The 21,850-nt window shown below is 42.9% G+C and overlaps 2 protein-coding genes across 3 annotated transcripts; both read left to right on the forward strand.

The window, feature by feature from the left end:
* The first annotated feature begins 320 nt into the window (after nucleotides 1-320).
* zgc:86896 (uncharacterized protein LOC415190 homolog) lies at nucleotides 321-5,597 on the forward strand. The gene is made up of 10 exons (XM_041061768.1): nucleotides 321-478; nucleotides 1,171-1,297; nucleotides 1,997-2,101; nucleotides 2,235-2,457; nucleotides 2,719-2,826; nucleotides 3,464-3,670; nucleotides 3,868-3,943; nucleotides 4,082-4,272; nucleotides 5,078-5,168; nucleotides 5,412-5,597. The coding sequence occupies exons 2-10, from the start codon at nucleotides 1,234-1,236 to the stop codon at nucleotides 5,415-5,417; spliced, it is 1,071 nt and encodes a 356-aa protein (XP_040917702.1). The 5' UTR covers nucleotides 321-478; nucleotides 1,171-1,233; the 3' UTR covers nucleotides 5,418-5,597.
* Nucleotides 5,598-6,662: 1,065 nt separating this feature from the next.
* On the forward strand, nucleotides 6,663-21,037 carry wipi1 (WD repeat domain, phosphoinositide interacting 1). 2 transcript variants are annotated; one of them, XM_041061762.1, is made up of 13 exons: nucleotides 6,663-6,981; nucleotides 9,729-9,811; nucleotides 11,255-11,424; nucleotides 12,801-12,897; nucleotides 13,593-13,690; nucleotides 16,231-16,323; nucleotides 16,597-16,667; nucleotides 17,060-17,167; nucleotides 17,648-17,812; nucleotides 18,062-18,169; nucleotides 18,419-18,558; nucleotides 18,753-18,853; nucleotides 20,224-21,037. In XM_041061762.1, exons 1-13 carry the CDS (start codon nucleotides 6,893-6,895, stop codon nucleotides 20,272-20,274), a joined length of 1,374 nt encoding a protein of 457 aa, XP_040917696.1. In that variant the 5' UTR covers nucleotides 6,663-6,892; the 3' UTR covers nucleotides 20,275-21,037. The 2 variants fall into 2 exon arrangements, with proteins under 2 accessions (XP_040917696.1, XP_040917698.1); XM_041061764.1 differs by having other exon boundaries at nucleotides 11,258-11,424.
* Nucleotides 21,038-21,850: the final 813 nt, after the last annotated feature.

Consider the following 21,850-nt stretch of genomic DNA (forward strand, 5'->3'; position numbering starts at 1 on the left):
CAATGTATCCGGTAAGCAGAAAGAATAAATGGCAGAATTAGTAATGTAACACCTAATTGTTGGTGGGCTTAATCTAGTTTGTAATTCACCAAACTTCAGTAAGTAAAATGGAAAAAGCAGCATTCAGTTTAATGTAACTTGCACTGAAAGGGCAAATGATTTATAAGGGGGTTGTGTTTTTGTATGAACTGTTGCTGTGTATATGATGGTGGCTACCAACGTTATGGTGATAGCCACCTGCAAAGGTTTATGACAACAACTTGCTCCAGACGAGACGCTTGCTCAACAGCCATTAGCCGGCACACCCACCTTTCTTTCACTCCCTTCAGTAATACCTCAGCCACTTCCTTCACCAAGTCAGACTGCACAGCTCCATTCGTGTCGACTGCCCAGAGTCCACGAATAACAGCCCTGCACCTTCTACCACCACCACCATCAATTCAGCCTGACCACACACACACATACACAAACAGCAAAGGTAAGTAATAATCTTTCATCTAAGTGTTTTTTTTTTTTTATCACATCTAATCAACTTGTACAGATTCCGTTTGCCGATGAAACTGGTTTATTCTTTGCATCTGGTCCACACAGCGACAGAAAAACATTATTCCACTCTAATCTGTCTAATCTAATGGATGTTGCTCTTCGTCAGTTTTTCTCTCTGTTAGTGTCTGTTTAATGAAGTGGGGTAAAAACAAACACACCACCAAAAGTAATGCTTGGAATGTATCTCGGTGCACCAGTCTGAGCTGTTTATGCTGAAATGCTATCAAACTGTCAGGCACTAACTTCTCCTATGCTTTACGATAATAACACAAAACTGTAAGAGACTGACATCTCTGTGTTCAAAAATCTAAGGAGTGTGTTGTTCGGCCAGGATCAGGTTATTGTTAGAGGGCAGAAAAAAACACACATGTAACAGCCAAAGCATGTTTGCACATTGTGCACCACACCTGATAAAGGTGTAGTTACCTCACAGTCATTACTCACACAGCTAACACTGAGCTAAATGAAGGTTGTTGCAGAAATAAACTGATAAGCCCATACTGTAATTCACTGCCCATAAAGTGAATTCACCCACTTTCCTATGACCAAATTTCCAGGTGAATTATGTTGCTCAACTTTTCTGTTTTCCTGTCTTCCTCTCTAATCTCATCCTGGGACCTGCAGCAGCATATCTGCAGACCGGCTGTGACAGCACCCACATTCCAGCTCTCCTGCCTCTGTTCAGACATGTCACTTTACAGTTTTGGCCTCGAGCCGCTCTCCTGCCACGCCTGGAACAAAGACAGAACCCGTAGGTGAAACGGCAAACGTACTGACCTGCCTGCATTTCCATTTTTACAGAGTAACACACACGTATATACATTTCTGTGCAGATATAAATAATATACATAAAAATGCATGGACATAGACAACACATGCCTGTATTCTTTTTTTCTTTAACTTGCGGGTTTAACACAGGGAGGGACTAAACTTGCAGTGTAGCCTGCTGATACATTTTCTCTCCCCCTCTAATTGCATTAATGTTGCCTGGTGAACCGCAGGGAATCTGATTATCAATACAGGAAATGGACTCAAAGAGCTTTACTGCATGCATCCGACTGCACTTCAGCTGCACAATGTCCACTGCTGTTTGGGTGGTGTTTGATATTACAGCTGTTGCTGAACATTTGCATTTTTATACACTTTACATGAGGACATGCTACATTTTTAGCAGGAATGACTCCAGGATCACTGCTGCTGTGTGCTGATAAATACATTTATAACAAGAAACTTTTTTTTGTCATAACATTGTAGACAAGGGCTTCGCAGAGGATCTGTCTTATGAGTTTCCCACTAATAACCTTACACATGTAACACAAGATTATCATCCACATTCAGAAGATCAGGATATTAATGCTCCTTTCTAACCTTTCATGGCATTACTACCTCTATAACACTATATTACTATTACAGTGTTAAGACTGACTTTTCAACATGTATTTCTTCTCAGAGATTGCAGTGAGTCCTAATAACAATGTGGTGAACATCTATGAGAAGAAAGGCAAAGAATGGGTCAAGATCCATGAGCTGACTGAGCACAGTGGACGAATCACAGGTACTGCAAAAAATAACAATAAATCATCACATGTGAGTGATTTGAAATCAGAGGAGGTATCTTTAGTATTTCCTTGTAGGAAGAACTCTATAGTCATTGCGCCGCTGATACAGCCTCATAATTATGTCCACAGGCATCGACTGGGCCCCAGAGTCCAACCGCATTGTGACATGTGCTTCTGACCGGAACGCCTACGTGTGGACACTGAAGGATGGCGTGTGGAAACCCACCCTGGTTCTGGTGCGCATCAACCGCGCAGCCACGTGCGTGAAATGGTCACCTCTGGAAAACAAGTTCGCCCTCGGCAGCGGAGCTCGTCTCATCTCTGTCTGCTACTTTGAGAAGGAGAATGACTGGTGAGCAAAGCACGATCAAACTGAAAGTTCTGCAAATAAGACTTAATTGGTTTCAGGACAGAGTTGTCAAAGGGGCGATGGACAAACAGAATGGAAAGTCAAACAAAACAATCCATCTATGTATCTATAGATGCATCAACCAAAAATTGGACTTGGACCTTATTTCTAATTAAAAATGCCAACTTTTTGGCCGATATGTCTCTTTACTTCATGTGTGGTACATACAAATACATGTTTTTAACCACTGTCCCTCCCTTTCAGGTGGCTGAGTAAGCACATAAAGAAGCCCATTTGTTCCACGGTCTTGAGTCTGGACTGGCATCCCAACAATATCCTACTGGCAGCCGGGTCTGCAGACCTTCACTGCAGGTGAAACCACCAGTCCTACTAAAGTGCTATGTGTGTGTATATAATATATCTTAGTCCAGTTTAAAACAGATCAGTGAACCGCACTGTTGCACTGGGTGACATGTTCCTTCATTAACATGAACACACACGCTGTAGTTTGTTTTGACTCAGTCCCACATACACTGTCATACTGCCAGAAATACTCACAAGAGCACCAAATGTGGATTCATCCGCTACCGAAAATAGTTCCCAATTAATGGACTGTTTTCCTCCTGTTTGAGGAAATAGCGTGTAAATTAAGTATTAAGTGTTTCTATGCTAGCAGGTTTTAAAGATTTGCATGTTCACCTCAAAACCACAGGACAGGTAAATAAGAACTGCAAGACAAGCTAGCATATTGTTGCTACTGGTCTTCTCATGGGATTTGTTATTGTAGAATAATACTGGCAGCAATATGTATGCTAGATTACTACATTTACATATCCATATTACATATCCATATTATATCATATACAATACTTAATGTTATCTTTGCTTTATTTCTATTACTGTCTCCCTGTATTGGATTTTAAAGGTTTTGTATGTGATACATCATATCAAGCAACCCAATGTTCATTCCCAAAGCCCACAGACTATAACAGCTCTCCATGCTTCTCAGGGTTTTTTCTGCCTACATCAAGGACATCGAGGACAGGCCTGGACCCACTGCCTGGGGGGCCAAGATGCCTTTTGGGGAGGTGCTGCTGGAGCATAAGGACTGTGGAGGATGGGTGCACAGCGTGTCCTTCTCCCCCAGCGGAGACCAGCTGGCATGGGTGGCCCACAACAGCAGCATCACTGTGGCTGATGCCGCCCAGAAGAAGGAGTGAGTACTGCTGCTAAGCCAAATATTCCATCAGTATGACCAGTGTTAATCTTCAGCTAAAATGGAGGGGAAGCATCCAGTTCATTTTGAGACAGTGTCTTTCAGTTGTCTCCTAGATGTCTCCAATTCCTGGCCTAGTCTTTTCCAAAGTTTTTTGTTGTCTTCTTATGTCTTATATCACCGCTTTGTCTGTTCAGGGTTACCCAGCTGACCACTGCCCGCTTGCCGCTGCTGAGCGTCCTCTATGTCAGCCCCACTGAGATTATTGCTGCGGTAACTATTACCTGCTGTGCTACGTGTGTGTCTATTTGTGTGGAACACGTGTGACCAGTGTGAATGTGTCCCCAGCAACTCTACCTTTTGTACCTCATATCCTTGCCTTGTATCCGTAATCTCTTGTCTCGATGTCAGGGTCATGACTGTTGCCCGTACCAGTTCACCTATAAGGGTCCAGGTGCCCTGGAGTTTGTGAAGAAGCTGGACATCCCCAAGCAGACCTCTAAGGGCAGCTTGTCAGCCATGCAGCACTTCCGCAACCTGGACAAGAAGGCCACTGAGGACGACAGCAACGAGATGGACACCCTTCACCAAAACAGCATCACGTAAGGGACGCTGCTGTTTCCCTTTGAAGCAGGATTTTAACATCCATCAAGGAGGTTTTTCAGTTTGAATGGTTGTTTGAAAGTGGTATGTGTTAAATATGTGTTTCTCTCTTTCTCGCTCTCTCGACTATCAAATAAAAGGATAAAACTTCCAAAAAATACATTACAAAATTACAAACAGCTCAAAGATAAAAAAAAACACTTGCTTGGTGTCGATCTGGATCCAACAGCAGCACCTTGTGGCAACTCTACTCATAACTCTGAACTGGACCATTTCTGCAAAATACTTCTTCACCTATGCCTTATAGAAATACCATCTAAACATTTACCCCATTTGATAGAATGTATTTAGATGAACACAAAAAAAAGTTTGGCATTGATGGAGGAATATGGTTTCTGGCTGACTTGTGGCAGTGATAGGGTCTCAGTCACTGATCCACCAAAAAGTCAAAGACTAGGCTTTCACATTTAAAAGACCTCTGTCCCATGTAGTTTGTCCAAGGTAAGAATATTTTGAGTTGTGTTGTTGTACATGTAAAAACTGTACAAGTGTGGAACTCAGAGGGTGTCTCCGGAAACCACTGTGAAACCACCACTGTTACAGGCGTGTGTCTCACTTCTCTCACAGCAGAGCATCTAAGAGCACATTTCAGGCATATTGCCCATTCGTACATACACTAATACAAGACTGTGCTCCCTCTAGGGGAGGCTGCTGGTAGGCTTCTTATGTTTATGGCATTAGAAAACTTTTACAGTTCAACTTTTGTAAAAGCTTTGTGCATTTGTGTTGTGTTGTGTCCTGCAGGCAGCTGTGTGTTGTATCAGGTGAGAGAGCCAAAGTGCAGAAGTACAGTAGTGTGGGTCTGGATGGAGCCATGGTGATCTGGGATTTTAAGGTACAAGTGTCAAACTCTGTCTTCAGTGCAAAAGTGAAGCTAGGATTAGAACTGGACTCGATTAGACATATGATGGTCATAATGCTGCTACTGAGGTTTTTTTCATGCTGATAAGAAAGTACAGATTCAATGTTTAGCATTATCTATCTGCAGCAATGCAAACATACTGCTAAGCTCCTCTTATCTGTCAGTACAACCCTGTAGGATCAGCTGTTCTTATATGTTTGTTCTCTTATTTTGCAGCATTGAGACCAGATGAACATAAAGATTGGAGAAACACGAGGATTACATCTGCCAGAAAACCCATGTGCATATATGTGGAACTGCTGATATGCTTTTAACTTGAAAACACTGTCAGCACATGTGTTTTTAAATAAAGAACAAGGACATTTTCAGGCCAGACAATAGAGTGTGGTCATGTGTTCTTCACATTTGTGTGTTGTGTGTTCAGTGTAAGCTACTAAAACTGATATTTAAAGGGTGACTTCACATTACTCGTCACAGAAAGCACTGCTCAGACCCCGATGATGTTGGTTTTAATTATGTTTAATGCAACAATATAAAAGCTCAATAAATCAAAAACGCTTGGAATTACTGTGTCAAACCCACTACAGACTACCCCATGAACATTTTATTGTAGTACACGGAGTAGTAACCGGTACAAACCATTACAAGGATCACCATCCACAGGGTTTCAAGCTGGACTTGATGGTCGTTATAAGAGTGTTGTCAAAATCAATTCTGACCCTTGGATTCCACTTTCAAACTGCAGTATTTTGTCATAAGGTTTTTTAGGCCTGCAGCTTCTACTCAAACCTCTCACTACTGCCCTCCTCAGGATCTTTGTCAGAATAGCACTGGAGAAAAGGCCAAACAACTGTTGTTTTATAGGGATTTGAAGACATGACACCTGCAATACAAGACAACAGGACTTAGAGCCCCCTAACTTCTTAATACTTCTTAATACCTCTTAACAGAGAGGTACATTCAAAACTGCATTTAAAAAGTCTGAAACTTACAGTTGTCGTGCGTATACGCCAGTATGTGCACATTAACAACATAAAGAAAGACATTATCTATAATCAGTGGGGTCTCCGGATATATTCGGCATATAATGATCCATGAAACTCTGCTGAACTTCGTTAAAATTTTAAATTTTAATTCTTCATACGATGTGTGTACGAAACCTAAAATTCTTAAAGGCTAAATATGATGTGTTCTCCCTCTCTCTCTCTCTCTCTCTCTCTCTCTCTCTCTCTCTCTCTCTCTCTCTTTTTTTTTTTTCCTGTATTACTACATCACATGAATGGACAGACACAAACAAAGCCCACTCCGCCAATAAAAACGCACTACGGCACAACTGACCAATCAAAATAGAGGCCCTGGACAACACGGTTTCACTATCAGCCAATCGTGAGAGGCGGAGGCGTGACGTCGCGCCGTCAGCTGTTCTTGTTTTGCTTCTGTTTTTTTTTTTTCCTCTCTTCTTTTCCTGCAGGCTTCGAATAACCGACCTCTGAAATAACCGCACTGAAACATTATCATAATTCATTTCTGGCGGTGAAAACCAACACCTCTGCCTCGCGCGCTCACTTCCACGTCACCTGGTCTACATTTTCTTCCAAATTGGAGCCGTCTTCCGCCGACATCCAGCGAAGAGGTGCAGCCGATCCCAGGCCTCCAATCCAGGGCGGAGGGAGGGAAGGAGGTCGCTGGGAATCGGGATGGAGACCGGAGAGGGAGCCGGCGGGCCTGGTGGACCGGACGGACCGGGGCTCCGGTTTGGCTGCGCCTCTTTCAACCAAGACTCCACGTAAGCAAGCAAGCAGGCGGGTAACGAGCGGTCGAGTCGTCAGAGGACTCATCCTGCTGGGTTCCTGCCTCAGATTAGACAAACGCGCACCTTTGCCCTAAAGCTATGCTTTTAGACACTTGGAACAAAACAGTGTATTAAAAAAAAAATCATTTCCACAACACCCTACCTCACAGTCATACAGTTAAAGGGGCAGTCCACCAATTTTACCCAATGCATATCAGTTTCTCATCATGAGGAGAGTCATTGAGCACATAGAAATAGCTGTATACTGTCTGCTGGAGGAGCTTTCCGAAGTTTTAGGAAAACAACCCGGATGATGTCACAGTGATGTCATCGGAGTAATCTTTGGTTTTGGCTTCAAACTTTTAACTGAAAGTGTGAGTTAAAAACAAACAAACAAAAAAAACCGGAGTGTCCTCATAATGGGCTTCAATAGCATATTAATAAAGGGATATCTCAGTTTTTAACCAGTCCTTGGAGCGTGACTGACCAAGCACAAAGGGTCTGACATTATCAAGGCTCAATGGTTTTCAAGATTGAACCAAATTAGGGCCTAAAAGGTCAGGACTGGCCCCCACAAATCGAAATCTGTCACCCACAAATCCCTAGCTTTATATGGAGTTAGGTAAGTTTTGCTGGAATAGCCCCTTTTATTCACAGCCCTGCTGGGAGTTGCCAAGTGTAACCATAGTGTGCTCTGTTGTTGGCTGTAATAGCAGCTCAGCTGTTGTGATAGAGGGTTCTCAGTTCCTTGAATTCAAAGGGTGTAACTCATTTCGCCTAGAGTTTTACACTGCAAGTGACGGCAGACTGCTGCACGCACTAAGCATCAAGTCAGGTCTATTCTCAGCACATCGTGAAAAAAAACAGAAACACTGGAGCCATCGGTTGTTAAACTTTATGTTTAATAAGCTCCACTCGTTGCACATTAATCAGGGATGTCGTACACACAGGCCTGTCTCTGACACCTGCTCATTTTGTTAAAGTGCTGATAAGTTTAACATGTATTCAAATGTCTTCTGTCTGTCTGAGTATGTGCTAACTCGCCCTCGCTCAGCAAATCCATCTCCGGCCCATGTGGCAGTAAGAATTTTCAGACAGCGGAAGAATGCAGACTCACGATCTTTAATGCTTTGGCTCCAGCATCTCTTTATTTTACAGAACAGGCAGGAGATCAGAGATGTCACACAATCCATTCTGAACATGAAATTTGAAAATACGCTGTCTTTTCTCTGCAGTTCTGCAGGTTTCCTCCTGTTAAGAAGCAGGATGAGACAGGAGAGGAATGCTCAGTCCCCACAGCAGGGAATGAAGAGACAAGTGGTCATTAAGAAAATGAGTGGTGTCTCAAACAGGTTGAACATCCTCTGTTTACGCTACAGTTGTTAGCTGAGTCAACATGTTCACTGTAAGGTTATATGAGCGGGTCAGAGGAGGAGTCAGTTAGCTCGTTTGACAAGACATGAGATGAACATGTAATAAGCGCTGTGTGTCTCACATTTCTTCTTCTTTTTCTTCCCACATACTGGACCAACACTGTCCGGTCACACCAAGTCACATCACATCTCGTCATACCGTGTCCCCCCCCTTTGTGCCACATCATGGCCCCATTGTGCCACCATTGTGTCAGGTTGTGATTATGACATCACAGTGCGACCAGTTGCGTCACCTTGTATGAAACTGCGGCGCACGATGCCACCCCGTGTCACGCCACATGACGTCAAACTACATTAAATACTTGACTTTTTCAAATAGGTATAGTCACAGAGGGTGAAACAAAGCCTGGTTCTGCATTGGAGACAGTAACTGTAGCTGCCCTGCTAGGAACCATCTGTGTGTGTGTGCTCCTTTCCATTTAAAATGTTCGCCTTTGTCTGCCTTTGAATTGAGGAAGAAATCCCAAAATACTCAGGCGACAGGTGGCTACTAAACAAAGGGACATTTGGTTCCAATTTAGATGAAGCTAGAGCATTAAATATCCTTCCGCGTTTTTTTTCCTCCTTTCCAACAAGAATACAGAACATTTGCCCCTGGCATGACCATAATTCCCAGCAAAAAATGTGGAAAATTTCCACTCCCAGACCCATTACAGTCTCATGTTCATTTTTATGGGGCTCCATGTTTTTGTCTGCTCAGACACACTGTTTATCAAGCCTCCGTTTCCCATAATGCAACAGAACAACATCTTCCTCTTTGCCATCTATATACCCACTTCTCTCAAACCCTACTCCACCTTTTATGCGTCCTTCCTGTAGAAGAAATGCGGGTCAGGTTGAGAGAAACCTGAGGACATCATGGGATATTTATTCAGACTTCGGAAAAGTCCTCACTTCTCATGATGAGTAAACTCTGTGGAGTGCTCCTTTAACTTACTAACCTCGTTCATACATTTTGACCATGTGTCACAGCCTCCCTCACCAAGAGTTACATGCTCCCACGTGACTGAAATTCCATTCTTAGGTCATGTGATAACATCACCAGCAACCTACTTTAACTTATTTTCAGAACTGTTTGATGACAAACTCTTCTGATCCCTCTTCCCCTCAGCTCTTTTTCATGGTAAGTTTCACCACTAGGCGGCTCCCTATTAAAAGGAACAGGGAAGATGGAGTGATGATGCGCAACTGAATGTGGCCCCAAGTCACCTTACATCCTGTCATGTCAGATTTTCCCTGTATTTTCCAACCAGAGTGTGTAGACATAGATTCATTCCTTGCCTGCTAAGTGTGTGTGTGTCTGTGCAGGTCACTGGCTTTGGGAACAAAGACCGGCTACAAGCTGTTTTCTCTGACCATGGTGGAAAAACTGGACTGCATCCATGAGAGTGGTGAGTATCTGATTCTTCGGTCTGCATCAGTGAGAGTACATCTGAATGTGAAGGTCAATAAACAGATGCTGCTGATCCATCAGTTCCCGGTTCTGTAATCTGTCCTGTTTATACACACTCTGAAACGGCCACAAGCACGAGCACCAGAATCATCCGTGCGTCTCTGGTGGATCATTGACCTTCGCTCATTACATCTCACGTGACAAACGGGTAGAAAACATTCCTTGGAATACTCTTACAGCTCTGGTGAGCTGAAATGCTGCCAACTTTCCCAAATGTGCTCAGCATTTTTGGACGGTGATTCACCGTTTTGATGTGGGAGGAAGCCAATTATGATGAATTGACACAGACACGCAACTAAGTCCCCGCGAATAACCGGGTGAGGAAGGGAATTCTCTGTGCGTGTAAACAGAGGCAGTGATTAACTGCGAGACCATCGAGAGCTCTGCCACTCACACGTCACTGGGACGTTTCAGGGTTTTAGCAGCTGGATGCTTAGACGAGACCACGCTGTAATTACAAGGTGCTCGTGTCGTGTTGGCAGCAGCCTCTCGTGGCAAAGAAGAAGAGGAGAGTTCCCTCAGAAAGGGTGTCTATGAGCTGTAGTCTGCAAAGTCAGGAATCAGCACATGGGATCTGGTTTATGTTAACCTGATATGTTGGGAAGATTTATCACTGACAACACTGTTGATTGGTATGATAGCGTGGTTCATTATTTAAGTCAACCATAGGACAAATAAGATCGTAGGACATATTGTAGGACATATCAGAGACAATCATTGGGGCCCATTCCCGTTGGGACCCATTGGCCAGAACCTCAGTTTGAAGTGACTGTTAATAACATCAGCCTCAGTCCAAAAAGGAAAATAGCACCATTCGACTGGAGTGGACACCCATTAGGACACGATATTAATGCTCATTCAGGGTTTCCATCAGGACATAGTTTAGCTGACGTTGAGTATATAAAGGGAGGCTGCTTCAGGAAAACCCTGTATGACACACACCATTACCTTTTTCTGTTTTAACCACCCACATGAAAAGCCTTACGTGCCTCTTAACAAATGACTTTTATAGCAGCTTCTCTTTATGCTAGCCCTGCCTATGCCTAGTTGTCATGGTTACTCTGGGCAGATTTTAACATTCATTGGACCATAATTACAGAGGAATAGTAACGTCTGTTCCATACTTTTAGCTCTGGGCTCTGTAAACATACATGTGGCCCTCAACTTGGCATGTGCCTCTTTTGTGCCACATCCAGGTCTGGGCTTGTGCCAACTGTGCTGGTGATGATGGTCTTTGCGGCCCCTGACTCATTCACTTCCCTTTCCACCTCCTTCCAGAATATACCAGTAATGAGATAACCATCATATCTGTAAACACTAGAGGAACAAAAGCTGCGTCCCCCATCACTGCCTGTCTGTCTGCCCCCTGTTTCTTCCCCAGCAGAGACTCCAGATGTCTACATCGTGGAGCGTCTCTTCTCCAGCAGTCTGGTAGTCGTGGTGAGCGCCGCCACGCCGCAGCGAATGAACATCTACCACTTCAAGAAGGGCACGGAGATCTGCAACTACAGTTACCCGAACAACATCCTTGCGGTCAAGCTCAACAGACAGGTGAACAATCCTGTTTCACACCTACAGACACGGAATGTGAATAACTCACACACTCAGCATAGCATCTTATACCCCATTCAGATCGACATCTTGACACAGGCTAAACCTACATCTGGGGTCTGTCTGTATGGATCAGCATGCATCAGCCAGCTTCATGACCCTCCTCAGCCATGCTTGAAGTTTACCTCTCTGATTGGTTTCACTGATACATATAATTGAGTATCATCTGCATAATAATTAAAGTTTATGAAGTGTTTCCTAATAATATCGCCTAAAGGAAGCATTTATAAGTTGAATAGAATTGGTTCAAGTACAGAGCCTTGTGAAACTCCATGTCTAACGTTTGTGTACATGGAATATTCATTATTAACATGTACAAACTAAAATCCATCTGATAAGAAGGATGTAAATTAGCTTAGTACGGTCCGTTCCGGTATTGTCCGTTCTCTGTAATAAGATCTGGTGGTTAGTAGTGTCAAATGCAGTACAGAGACAAGTCCTTTTTCCAATGCAATTCTAAATCTACTCTCTAAATCCTGACCATTAGAACTACCGCCATTTCCGGACTATTGAGCGCACCTGAATATAAGCCGCACCCACTAAATTTAACTTGTCTACAAGCCACAGGTGTCTACATTGTAACATCATATATTTACACAGAAAGATGGTACACCAAAAGATTTTTTTAACTTTTAATTAAATAATTGCCTTTTAATTAAATCATAGTTTAAGCCGCAGGGTTCAAAGCGTGTGAAAAAAGTAGCGGCTTATAGTCTGGAAATTACGGTAAACTAAACTAAAATAAACCAGTGCCCTTCTAACCCGCTGTCTCCGCTTAGTCGCAGAGCTGACACAAGCTGACTCACAAGCTTGCATGCCAGTACGTAGCAAACCATTTCACCCCTTCATTTCCAACAAAGGAGATTTTTTTTCATGTGAAGCACTTTGGTACATCACCACCGACTTGGAGCATGTAAACAGCTGTGCCCAGTGACATCAGAAGCAGATGTTTCCTTTCAGGGTTCAATACAGCCGAGGACAAGCTGGAATATTTTTCCAGTGTTCAACATACAAAGTTGATTAGCTTTACTCCATCCCTAAACAAAGACTTCCCATGGCTATAAACAGCACGCAGCCTCTAAGGACTATGCAGTGTTCTGCGCCAGCCTGACTGAATCTGACCTGCATCTCAACCTCAAAGCAGGTCACTGAGAAGGATTCCATTATTTAGGCTAGAAAATTCAAATTGCTAGGTTATAAGACACTGCTCTTCCTCGCTCTTCTCTGATGTTACACACATCCGTGGGTTGAAGGTGAGGAGTTTTATGTGTTATAACAAAGAGTGAATGACCGAAAGGGACCACCGTGTCTTGCAGAGACTTGTGGTGTGCCTTGAAGAGTCCATTTACATCCACAACATCAAAGATATGAAGCTGCTCAAGACTCTGCTTAACACTCCGTCCAACCCCTCAGGTAAGAGACAGGAACTCTTCTACTGACACACTACGATTCATACTTACATCATGCTGCTGCTGTGTTCCACATCATAAATTATTATATATTATAATTATTACATTATAAATCACATCACTCATGCTTCATGAGTAGATAACACAGACACTGTCCTATCTTGGTGTGCCACCTCCTTTGTTTGTGTCTTTCAGCGGTCCTTTCACTGATGGGTTTTGATTACTGATTTGTCTCTGCTGCGTCCACCTTGTTTATACCTATGACTGTAGGCTAACAACAGCAAAATTATCCATTTAACAATTTTAATTTCAACAAAAAGTGAACATTATAACCTTCAGAAAGGAGGATTTATTGCTGGGTGAGCTGGATGTACTTAATAAACTGCCAACTGAGTGGACGTCAAGATTTAGCAGCTAAAGAGCCAGATATTTTTCTCAGGACTTGGTAGAGACCAAAAACAGAGCTTAAAGGTGAGTGAATGTTGGACGTACACTCATCAGGTGGACACAAACACCACTCCAAATCGCCATATTGTATACCAAATTAACTTCTTTAACAATCTTTAACATCTATGTTCACATAGATGTATTGATTTCTTGCTCCTTTGGACTTTTGGAGTGATTTAGCAGTCTTAGTATAAAGACCGCAAAGTGATGATTGAGTTCCTTGCCGTACTGAAATCTTTTCTCCTCCTGCAGGTCTCTGTGCTCTTTCTATTAATCATTCCAACTCCTTCCTGGCATACCCCGGCAGCGCCACCATTGGGGAGATCATAGTGTACGATGCCAACAATTTGGTAAGCAACACAGCAGCACCTCAAACACTGTGCTACCATCTGCCATCCTGTGCTTTATAGAAGACAATATATATATATATATATATATATATATATATATATATATATATATATATATATATATATATATATATATATATATATATATATCAGACAATATAAAGCAACAGCAGCAAGTAAGCTTGCTAAGCGCATTGAACATAATATAAAATGGTAGAATATTGATACTGTAGCAGTTGCATCTGTAAGCTGAAACCTCAGTACTTGGTTATAACATTGGAAACATCAAGTCAGAGGATAAACAGTGAGCTTTGCATCAACATTTGTCCGTACTTTTCAATTGAAGAGCTCTCACCTCAAACTGAACCTGTTGCCAGAACACAAGTTGAATCATGGGCGGTGGTGATACTGTTTTCTCTGAGGCAGTTTTATGTCAGGTCATCTTATCCTCTCCCCGCTCAGTGTTCTGATCCTTGTTTGTCTGGCATTGTTCGCTCTGTTTGTGCGACACCTTAGATTTCCAGCAGGTTTTATTCCAACGTGGCCTGAGGCTCCCTTTTGGTCTTTGGTTTGGAAAGGTGCCATTGGTCTGATGTTGAAGAACTGATGGTGTCCTAGGCCTCAGGATGCCCCTAAAACATACAGTACACTTTAAAGAATGATCTGGGATAAGACATCCTCAAACTCACATAGTACTGAAGGTCTGATAAACCAGCATGTGTGAAATGACTGCTGTCTTTTTTTTTTTTTTTGTTCCAGTATGTTGTTTTCTCACAGCAACCACCTCTCACTGTTTCTCCATTGGCAACTCAACTATATGATGCTGCTCATGTTCAAACTATCTCAAGTTCCTTTTTACCTGGAAATGTGTCAGCAGAGCTCAGCCTCACGCTGGGCTGCTGATGTGAACTCAGCCAGACAAAGAATGCCTCCTTCCACTGAGGCTGCTTCATAACAGCACAGAAAGTTTGGGCCAAAAGGCTTAAAACAACTTTATGACATTGTGTCTTGTTGTTGCTAATGTGAGAGAGTAAACGAGAGAGAGTAGGGGGAAAGAGAACACAGCACAGTGCAGGTTACACAGAATAATAATTATAATAGCAAGACTACAAATAATAAGACACTAATAATGCTAATAATGACACAAACAATAACAATATTACTATACTAATAATAGTCTGGTCCAGACTCTACAGCTGTGGAGGCAGATGAACCTGCAGAAAGCAACAGCAGAAGAGAAGAGAGGAGAGAAAGAGCAAAACAACAGGAAAGAGGAGAAACTCAGTAACATATTAATGGGACATGAATGACAACCGATGGAGATGGAGAATAAGAGAGAGGAGCACAGTAGAGGAGCCTGAGAGCTGAAGGATCTGCCACCTGTTGTACTTAGAGTCTTACTTGTGGACTCTAGGAACCACAAGTAAGCCTGCGTTCTGGGAGCACAGTGTTCTAGTAGGGTAATAGGGTACGTCATAAGAAAAGTAGTACATCTAAAATTAGAGCCCAGTGAGTACAGGTCAGTGCTATGTTGAGTTCAAATCAAGTCAAATCAAATTTTAGTATATAGCCCAGTATTATAAATCACAAAGTTGCCTAAAGGGGCTTAATAATCTAACAGGACGACTATGATTACTTATGATCTGGGAGGACAGCAAGCCACTAACAAATAGGACCTGAGTCACACGACCTCCTCTCTACCATGAAGACCTTGAAAGAGGACAGACTACACAAACACACAAGGGGCAAAACCAAGCACATCATTCACACTTCGAGGAGAAGGGGATAAAAACACACACACACACACACAGGGGGAGAGAGACACAGAGGAGGCTGGGACTCGGAAGATCCAGATCCAAAACATCTGGAAAGAGGCGCCGACAGTGGTCCACAGCACAAAGAGGCACACAGCCCAGACCCTCGTGTGCTCGAGGCAATAAACAAACAGGGGGTCACAGAGAGACGCAGCGGTTTCCAGAAAGTTCAGAGTGATCCCAGCCGCAGGACCACGTGGACCACACTGTACAGAGTAGGTTTAACGGATTCGCGGAAACTGAGAGGAATACTGGAGAACGATAACAGGCACAAGGCCTGAAGCAATCCAAGAGTGAGCCATTAACTGAGACGTTGAGACATAAGGATGAGTTTTAGGTTTGGATTTTAATGACTCAGCAGAGTCGGACGGTCTGATATCAGCTGGACGGCTGTTTCAGAGCTCAAGGGCATGATGGGAAAAAAGGCCTGTAACAAACATTGTAACAAGAGAAAACAGTACATTTGTTAGGGACTTTTTTCTTGGGTGTATTAATACATACTTGGTGGTTGAGTGAGGAGCAGCTGGATTTGGCTCACTGATGTTTTTAATAGTTGTTGGACGAAAGTGGAGCTCTGTGGCACCGAGGACTAAGATATATCAGACTTTGGATGCACACACAGTAGTGTGAACTCTCCTCCAGACTCTTATCTAAGTGACGTAAACATCATATCAACATGGGATAACCCTCTTTTTGTCTCCTGTATCATCCTGTTGGTCGTTTCAGAACCCAGTGACCATGATCCCAGCTCACGACAGTCCTGTGGCAGCTCTCACCTTCAACGCCTCGGCCACCAAACTTGCCAGCGCCTCAGAGAGAGTAAGTCTGGTACCTCTGAGATAGACGAACTGTATATTTAGCCTGATGATGGACCAAGAGCTGGTCCCAGGCTGGCAGTCACTGCAACACTTTGGTCCTGTTAATGATGTTCATGGTCCTCAGAGGATGAATGAATAAGTTTTCTACCACTGCCACCTTTTAGCTAAAAACATGAACATTTGGTGGTGTTCTAGGTCCAGAATTCATTCTTTTGATTTAAATGACAAAAAGATTTTAGATTTTTTTTTTCTGTCCGTCTGCCCGTCTCTACAGGGCACCGTCATCCGAGTGTTCTCCATTCCTGAAGGCCTGCGCCTGTTTGAGTTCCGCCGCGGCATGAAGAGGTCAGAGTTTTACACACACCGCCTAACATCACCCTCCTTCACCTCTTGGTTGTCATTTGCATTTACTCAGAATTCATTCATAGCAAATACGTCTGACTTAAGATAATCAAGAACTGAACAGCTTTGTGCAACAGATAAATCAATGTCAAAGTTTCTCTGTGAGAAGGCGGTCCATTATTAAATCCTGATGACTGATGATGGTTATTAAAGGGCATGTGATGTGGGCTGAGTCGACTGGTGTGGTCAGAATCCTCAGATAATAGTTTACAGATGGTTAAAGTTAATTATCCAGTTCGAATTATTGATTATTTCTCAAGTGTTTGTGGAAGTCTAAGTGTATGTGTGTGTGGATACGAGTGTGTTTATGTGTCTGTTTGTTTGTTTGTCTGCAGGTACGTCACTATAAGCTCTTTATCCTTCAGCCCTGATGGCCAGTTCCTCTGTGCTTCCAGCAACACAGAGACGGTGCATATCTTTAAACTGGAACAACTGGGACCAAGGTACCCACACACACACACACACACAAACAAACAAACAAACAAACAAACAAACAAACAAACAAACAAACAAACAAACAAACTTGTACTTCTGTCTTCTATCTTGACCTAATACATTCCCCAGTCCTTTACCTTAACCCTCAACCATCACAACTAACTGCCTAACCCCAGCCATTACCCTAAACCAGATTCTAACCTGAGCCCTAAAACCAGGTCTTAACCCTCAAACAGCCCTTTGAAGGTATGAGGATCAGCCAATCACTCCATAATGTCTGTAACTCAAACTGGTCCTGTAACATACACATGTAGATCAGTGCCCTACTGGGTTCTATATTTAAGGAAAACTACAAATTTTTACAACTTGGGTTTCATTTTTTTTATCTCTGGTCACCAGTTGTATCGGTTTCAAACACTCAAAGTCTAAATGAAGCTTTAGGACGAACTTGTTCTAAAACGAAGCCTTGTTACCCTGCACACAAACAGCGGAGGGGATGAGGCTGCCACCTGGACAGCCTACATGGGGAAGATGTTTTCAGCAGCCAGCAGCTACCTCCCTGCTCAGGTATCTGGCATGATGAGCCAGGACCGAGCCTTCGCCACCGTTCACCTGCTCTCGTCTGGCCAGAGGAACGTCTGCACCCTTGCCATGTGAGCTTCTCTGTAGTCTTTCGGGAATGAGGGGCTGCACTGTTACATTCTGTCTAAACTGACACTTTGGTTACTTAAAAATATTGAAAGCTAGACTTGAAGAGATTGATAACTGAATTTGATGCTAGGTTAGGACTCAAAGTGTAAATGAATCTGTTCTTCTGTCCTCTCCTTGTTGGACTGGACTAAAGTTAATGGCTGCGATTGTTCCCAAACAGCTTTAATGGAAACTCAAGTCTGATGTTTCAGGATCCAGAAGCTTCCACGGCTGCTGGTGGCCACAGCCAACGGCCACTTGTTCATCTATAACGTGGATCCGCTGGACGGAGGCGAGTGTATGTTAGCCTACAAACACAGGTGAGGGTTTTACAGGGGTTGAATGGATAAGAACTGATTAGCATTAGCGTTGTCCATTACCATTATTAATAAATCATGAATTTTCACAACTTGCAAACCTTCCCACTGAGCCTGCACCACGTGGCTCTCCAGAGCTGTCCGGATGGCTAAAAATGGAAAGACCGCCTAGTACTAAAAAGACTCAAGAAAACAAGCTGTCAGTCAAATGTGAACTCGATTTGCTCCTTCCTTCTCCCTTCGGCTCTTTAGGCTCTTTGGTGATGACGATGACCAGGATGAAATAACAGAGTCAGAGGGGTCAGAGGTCACAGGGCCAGCACAGGCCTGTCCATCCTACGCTGCGACCGCTGCCTTACCGGCCTCTGGACCTGTCACTGCGACCCTCACTGGTTAGTAGTCATAGACACTTCTCTGTTTGTGAGTCGATGTGGGAAAATGCAGGCTCTGCGGCTATGCTGTAACCTCTGAACGCACCATTATACTATACTATACTATACACTACAATGCACTATACTATGCTGCAGATTAATGTTGTCGGTCGTTTCCCGTTATTTGTCTCCCTCCCTCATCTGTCCCTACCCAGGCTACTCTGAAGATGGTGGGGCAAAGAAAGGCGAAGTCATTCCAGAACACGAGTTTGCCGCCGGACCTGTGTGTCTGGACGACGAGAACGAGTTTCCTCCCGTGAGCATCCAGAAGTGCTAACTGTCAGCTGTAGCTAGCCCTCCCACAACAGGTGTAACGTACAGGCAGCATGACCAGTTCATGCTAACTCTGACACAGCAAGGTGCTCTGCAGATGGGAGCAGAGTTGAGGAGAAAGTTGTCATTGAACATAAGCAATAAATTGTTGACTCGGTTGCCGGTTTATTAGGTACGCCACGCTAAAACTACATCAGTCGTACGCAGCAGCCCTGAAATAAATCCTCGCTTTGTGATTACTGTAATGATCCGATTCAGTTAAAACTGTTTTAGAGAGGATTTTGAGCCTTTATGGGCATTTTTAGGCCATTGATCTAAAGTGTCATTTTTACTGTCATTGATTTTAAATAGGGTGAAAAAAGTACTCAGTGGCCATAGTAACTGGTAACTGTGAAACACACCATTACAAATAGACAGAAATTGTTGAAGATGCAAAAAGGTGACATTGTCCTCTCCAAGCCCTTAGCCCTCCTAAGTCCTCTCTTTCTCTTGTCCAGCTTTATTTTATCACCAAAGATCCCTTTCAGAATCAGAGTCAGGTTCAAATCTGTGATTGCGGCAGTTTTAAGTTGTTGAGCACATTCTTCTCACGATAGATCGGTTAGTCTCGGTCAAGAGAAAAATAAGAAGACCTCATAAAACCCCAATAATAATCAGGCTGGAGGTCTGTGTCTTTAGAATTCTGATTTTCATTCAGCTTCAGGGATTGAATAATGAATAAAAAAACGCCATCGCTTTAACAGGAAGATGAAGCCAGCAATGCCAAATACTCCATGTCTGACAAGGGCTTAAGGGGAACGCTGTGTGGCAGTGACAGAGAAGGAAAATGTCTGATCATGTATGATACTGTTTGAGCAGAGCGAGAACTGTGGCCATTAGCAGATTATATTACATTTGTGCCTTAAATTGAATTAAATCTACATTAAAGGAAAATTCCGGTCATTTTCATCCTGAGTCTTACGCTCAGAGTTTTGTGGGTCATGCTAACTTGATGCCTGCCGCCTCAGCAGGTAGAGCTTGTTTGATGTTATTGCAGCCAAAGTAGGTTCAACCAGTTATTTAATCTGTTGGGTTTACTTTTTTACGTTTTTCCACCAGCACTGTAAATGATTAATGGGTGTGTTCAACACACATTCAGCACATTTTATGACCAGTAATGCACAAAGGGTTCACCTACATATTTTACCCCCTGTATTTCACACACGTGACAGACAATGCCCTGAAAATCTTGGATTACTTTGTGGGGAGTTGAACCGGAATTTCCCTTTAACTGTGCACCGGAAACTGGGACGTGAGCTGCATTGGACAAATTCTGTAGACAAAACTAACGCGTCTGTTCATGTGTTTTGGTAGATTAATTGGTGCCGCGACGGGACTGGAGGTGGCCAGGGGAGGCGTTCGTGAGTGGGTAGAAGGACAGATGGACAGACAGACAGGCACCAGCAAGAGAGATGAACAGCAAAAAAAAAAAAAAAAAAAATCTTTCAGGGTGCCAAGTTTTTTTTGTTTTGTTTTTTTCATTTAGAAAATAACATTGATTCACATTAACATTCAAGATGACCTGGGAAACAAAACACTGAGCAAGAAGTAGTAGTGAAATTTAGCAAGAACCACAATTTGGTCCTCATGTTACATAATGATTGTGTTAAAGCTACACTTCTGATTTTTGTCATAGCACCAATTGTACCTCTAAACTTCCTCTTAAGTTTGCTGTTGAGTTTCAGAACATCAGCTGTGAGCTGGGTGGAAATTTCAGAACATTTGGAGGCATCATCAAAAAAAAAAATCAGGGTGTTTATCTTTAAGGAGTGTTGTATGAAACGATGAGGTGCATGCTGGAGCAGAAATATAACCACAGTTTTCATAGCTTTATTACTTGACAAATATTTTATTAAGTTGCATTATTGTAGCAACATTTTTATTTTTCTTGTCGATAATATCTTATATTACAAATTGTTGTTGTTGTTTTTTAAATCTCTATCGTATTTTACTGCATTGACATGTATTTGCCCTCCTGGATACATTTCGGAAGGTGTTGTATGTACTGTATGTTTGTTTGTGCCTGTTATCATTTGTCAGAGAGCAAAGTATTTTGCTAATTGCACAAGACCAAACCAAGTCAAAGAAACACAGAAATAAACACAGAGTGGAGTAAGAATTAACCTATGCAAAGCAAAGAATTAGTCTGGTTTCATCCATCCATCCATGCATCCATCCATCCATCCATCCATCCATCCATTTTCTACACCGCTTGATCCGTCAGGGTCGCAGGGGGAGCTGGAGGATCGAACGGTCGATCCTCTGATTAGTGGACAACCTGCTCTACCTCCTGAGGCACAGCCGCCCCCACGTCTGGTTTCATGTTATGTTTTTTGCTTATAGTTATCTGTGGTTGACATACATGGCTGTGGGAGTTTCCCATAGACTCACTTGGTTATATAAGTGAGGTCAGACACAGGTCAAAGGTCAAGCATTTCACAACATTTACAGCTTCTTAAAGATATTCACAGGCGTTAAAAATGTTGTGTGTGTGTTTAGCTGTCGGTACACAGTGATCTATTGGGGATTCTGACCATTGGAGGCTGTTTAACTACAACAGCACCCTGCTATGTACCTTGAATGAATGCTATAGTGTTTTACTCAAGTAAAAGTACTGTCACTTGACTCATGGGAGGTAAAAGACATGTCTCCTTTCTGAAGACTACACTTGGTGGACCAGTACAGTCACTGTGAAGGAGCCAACACAGTGTCCCAAAGGCCTCAGTGTGCTTCAAACAAAGCACTTCCACATGTCCACATTTGCATGAATCATTGTGTCAAAAATAATATTAGCATTCACACACCACAGCACACATAAACACAAAAGATACAGAGAGTGTGACGAGGCTAGCAGGAAGGTAAAAGCAGACTGTTCAACCTGGCAGTAACCAGTTCTTGCCTTTAGACATGGCTGGATACATCGTGTAACCTAGCTAGCTTG

This window comes from Toxotes jaculatrix, chromosome 18, assembly GCF_017976425.1.
Source record: "Toxotes jaculatrix isolate fToxJac2 chromosome 18, fToxJac2.pri, whole genome shotgun sequence".
NCBI lineage: Eukaryota > Metazoa > Chordata > Actinopteri > Toxotidae > Toxotes > Toxotes jaculatrix.

Excerpts from the sequence above, each read along its gene's own strand:
- wipi1 (XM_041061762.1), top strand. The coding sequence starts at position 6,893 with ATGGAGACCGGAGAGGGAGCCGGCGGGCCTGGTGGACCGGACGGACCG. Across the intron at positions 6,982-9,728 it reads TCTTTCAACCAAGACTCCAC|GTCACTGGCTTTGGGAACAA; the intron begins GTAAGCAAGCAA and ends GTGTCTGTGCAG. Across the intron at positions 12,898-13,592 it reads CACTCCGTCCAACCCCTCAG|GTCTCTGTGCTCTTTCTATT; the intron begins GTAAGAGACAGG and ends CTCCTCCTGCAG.
- zgc:86896 (XM_041061768.1), top strand. The coding sequence starts at position 1,234 with ATGTCACTTTACAGTTTTGGCCTCGAGCCGCTCTCCTGCCACGCCTGG. Across the intron at positions 2,827-3,463 it reads TCTGCAGACCTTCACTGCAG|GGTTTTTTCTGCCTACATCA; the intron begins GTGAAACCACCA and ends CATGCTTCTCAG. Across the intron at positions 3,671-3,867 it reads GATGCCGCCCAGAAGAAGGA|GGTTACCCAGCTGACCACTG; the intron begins GTGAGTACTGCT and ends TTGTCTGTTCAG.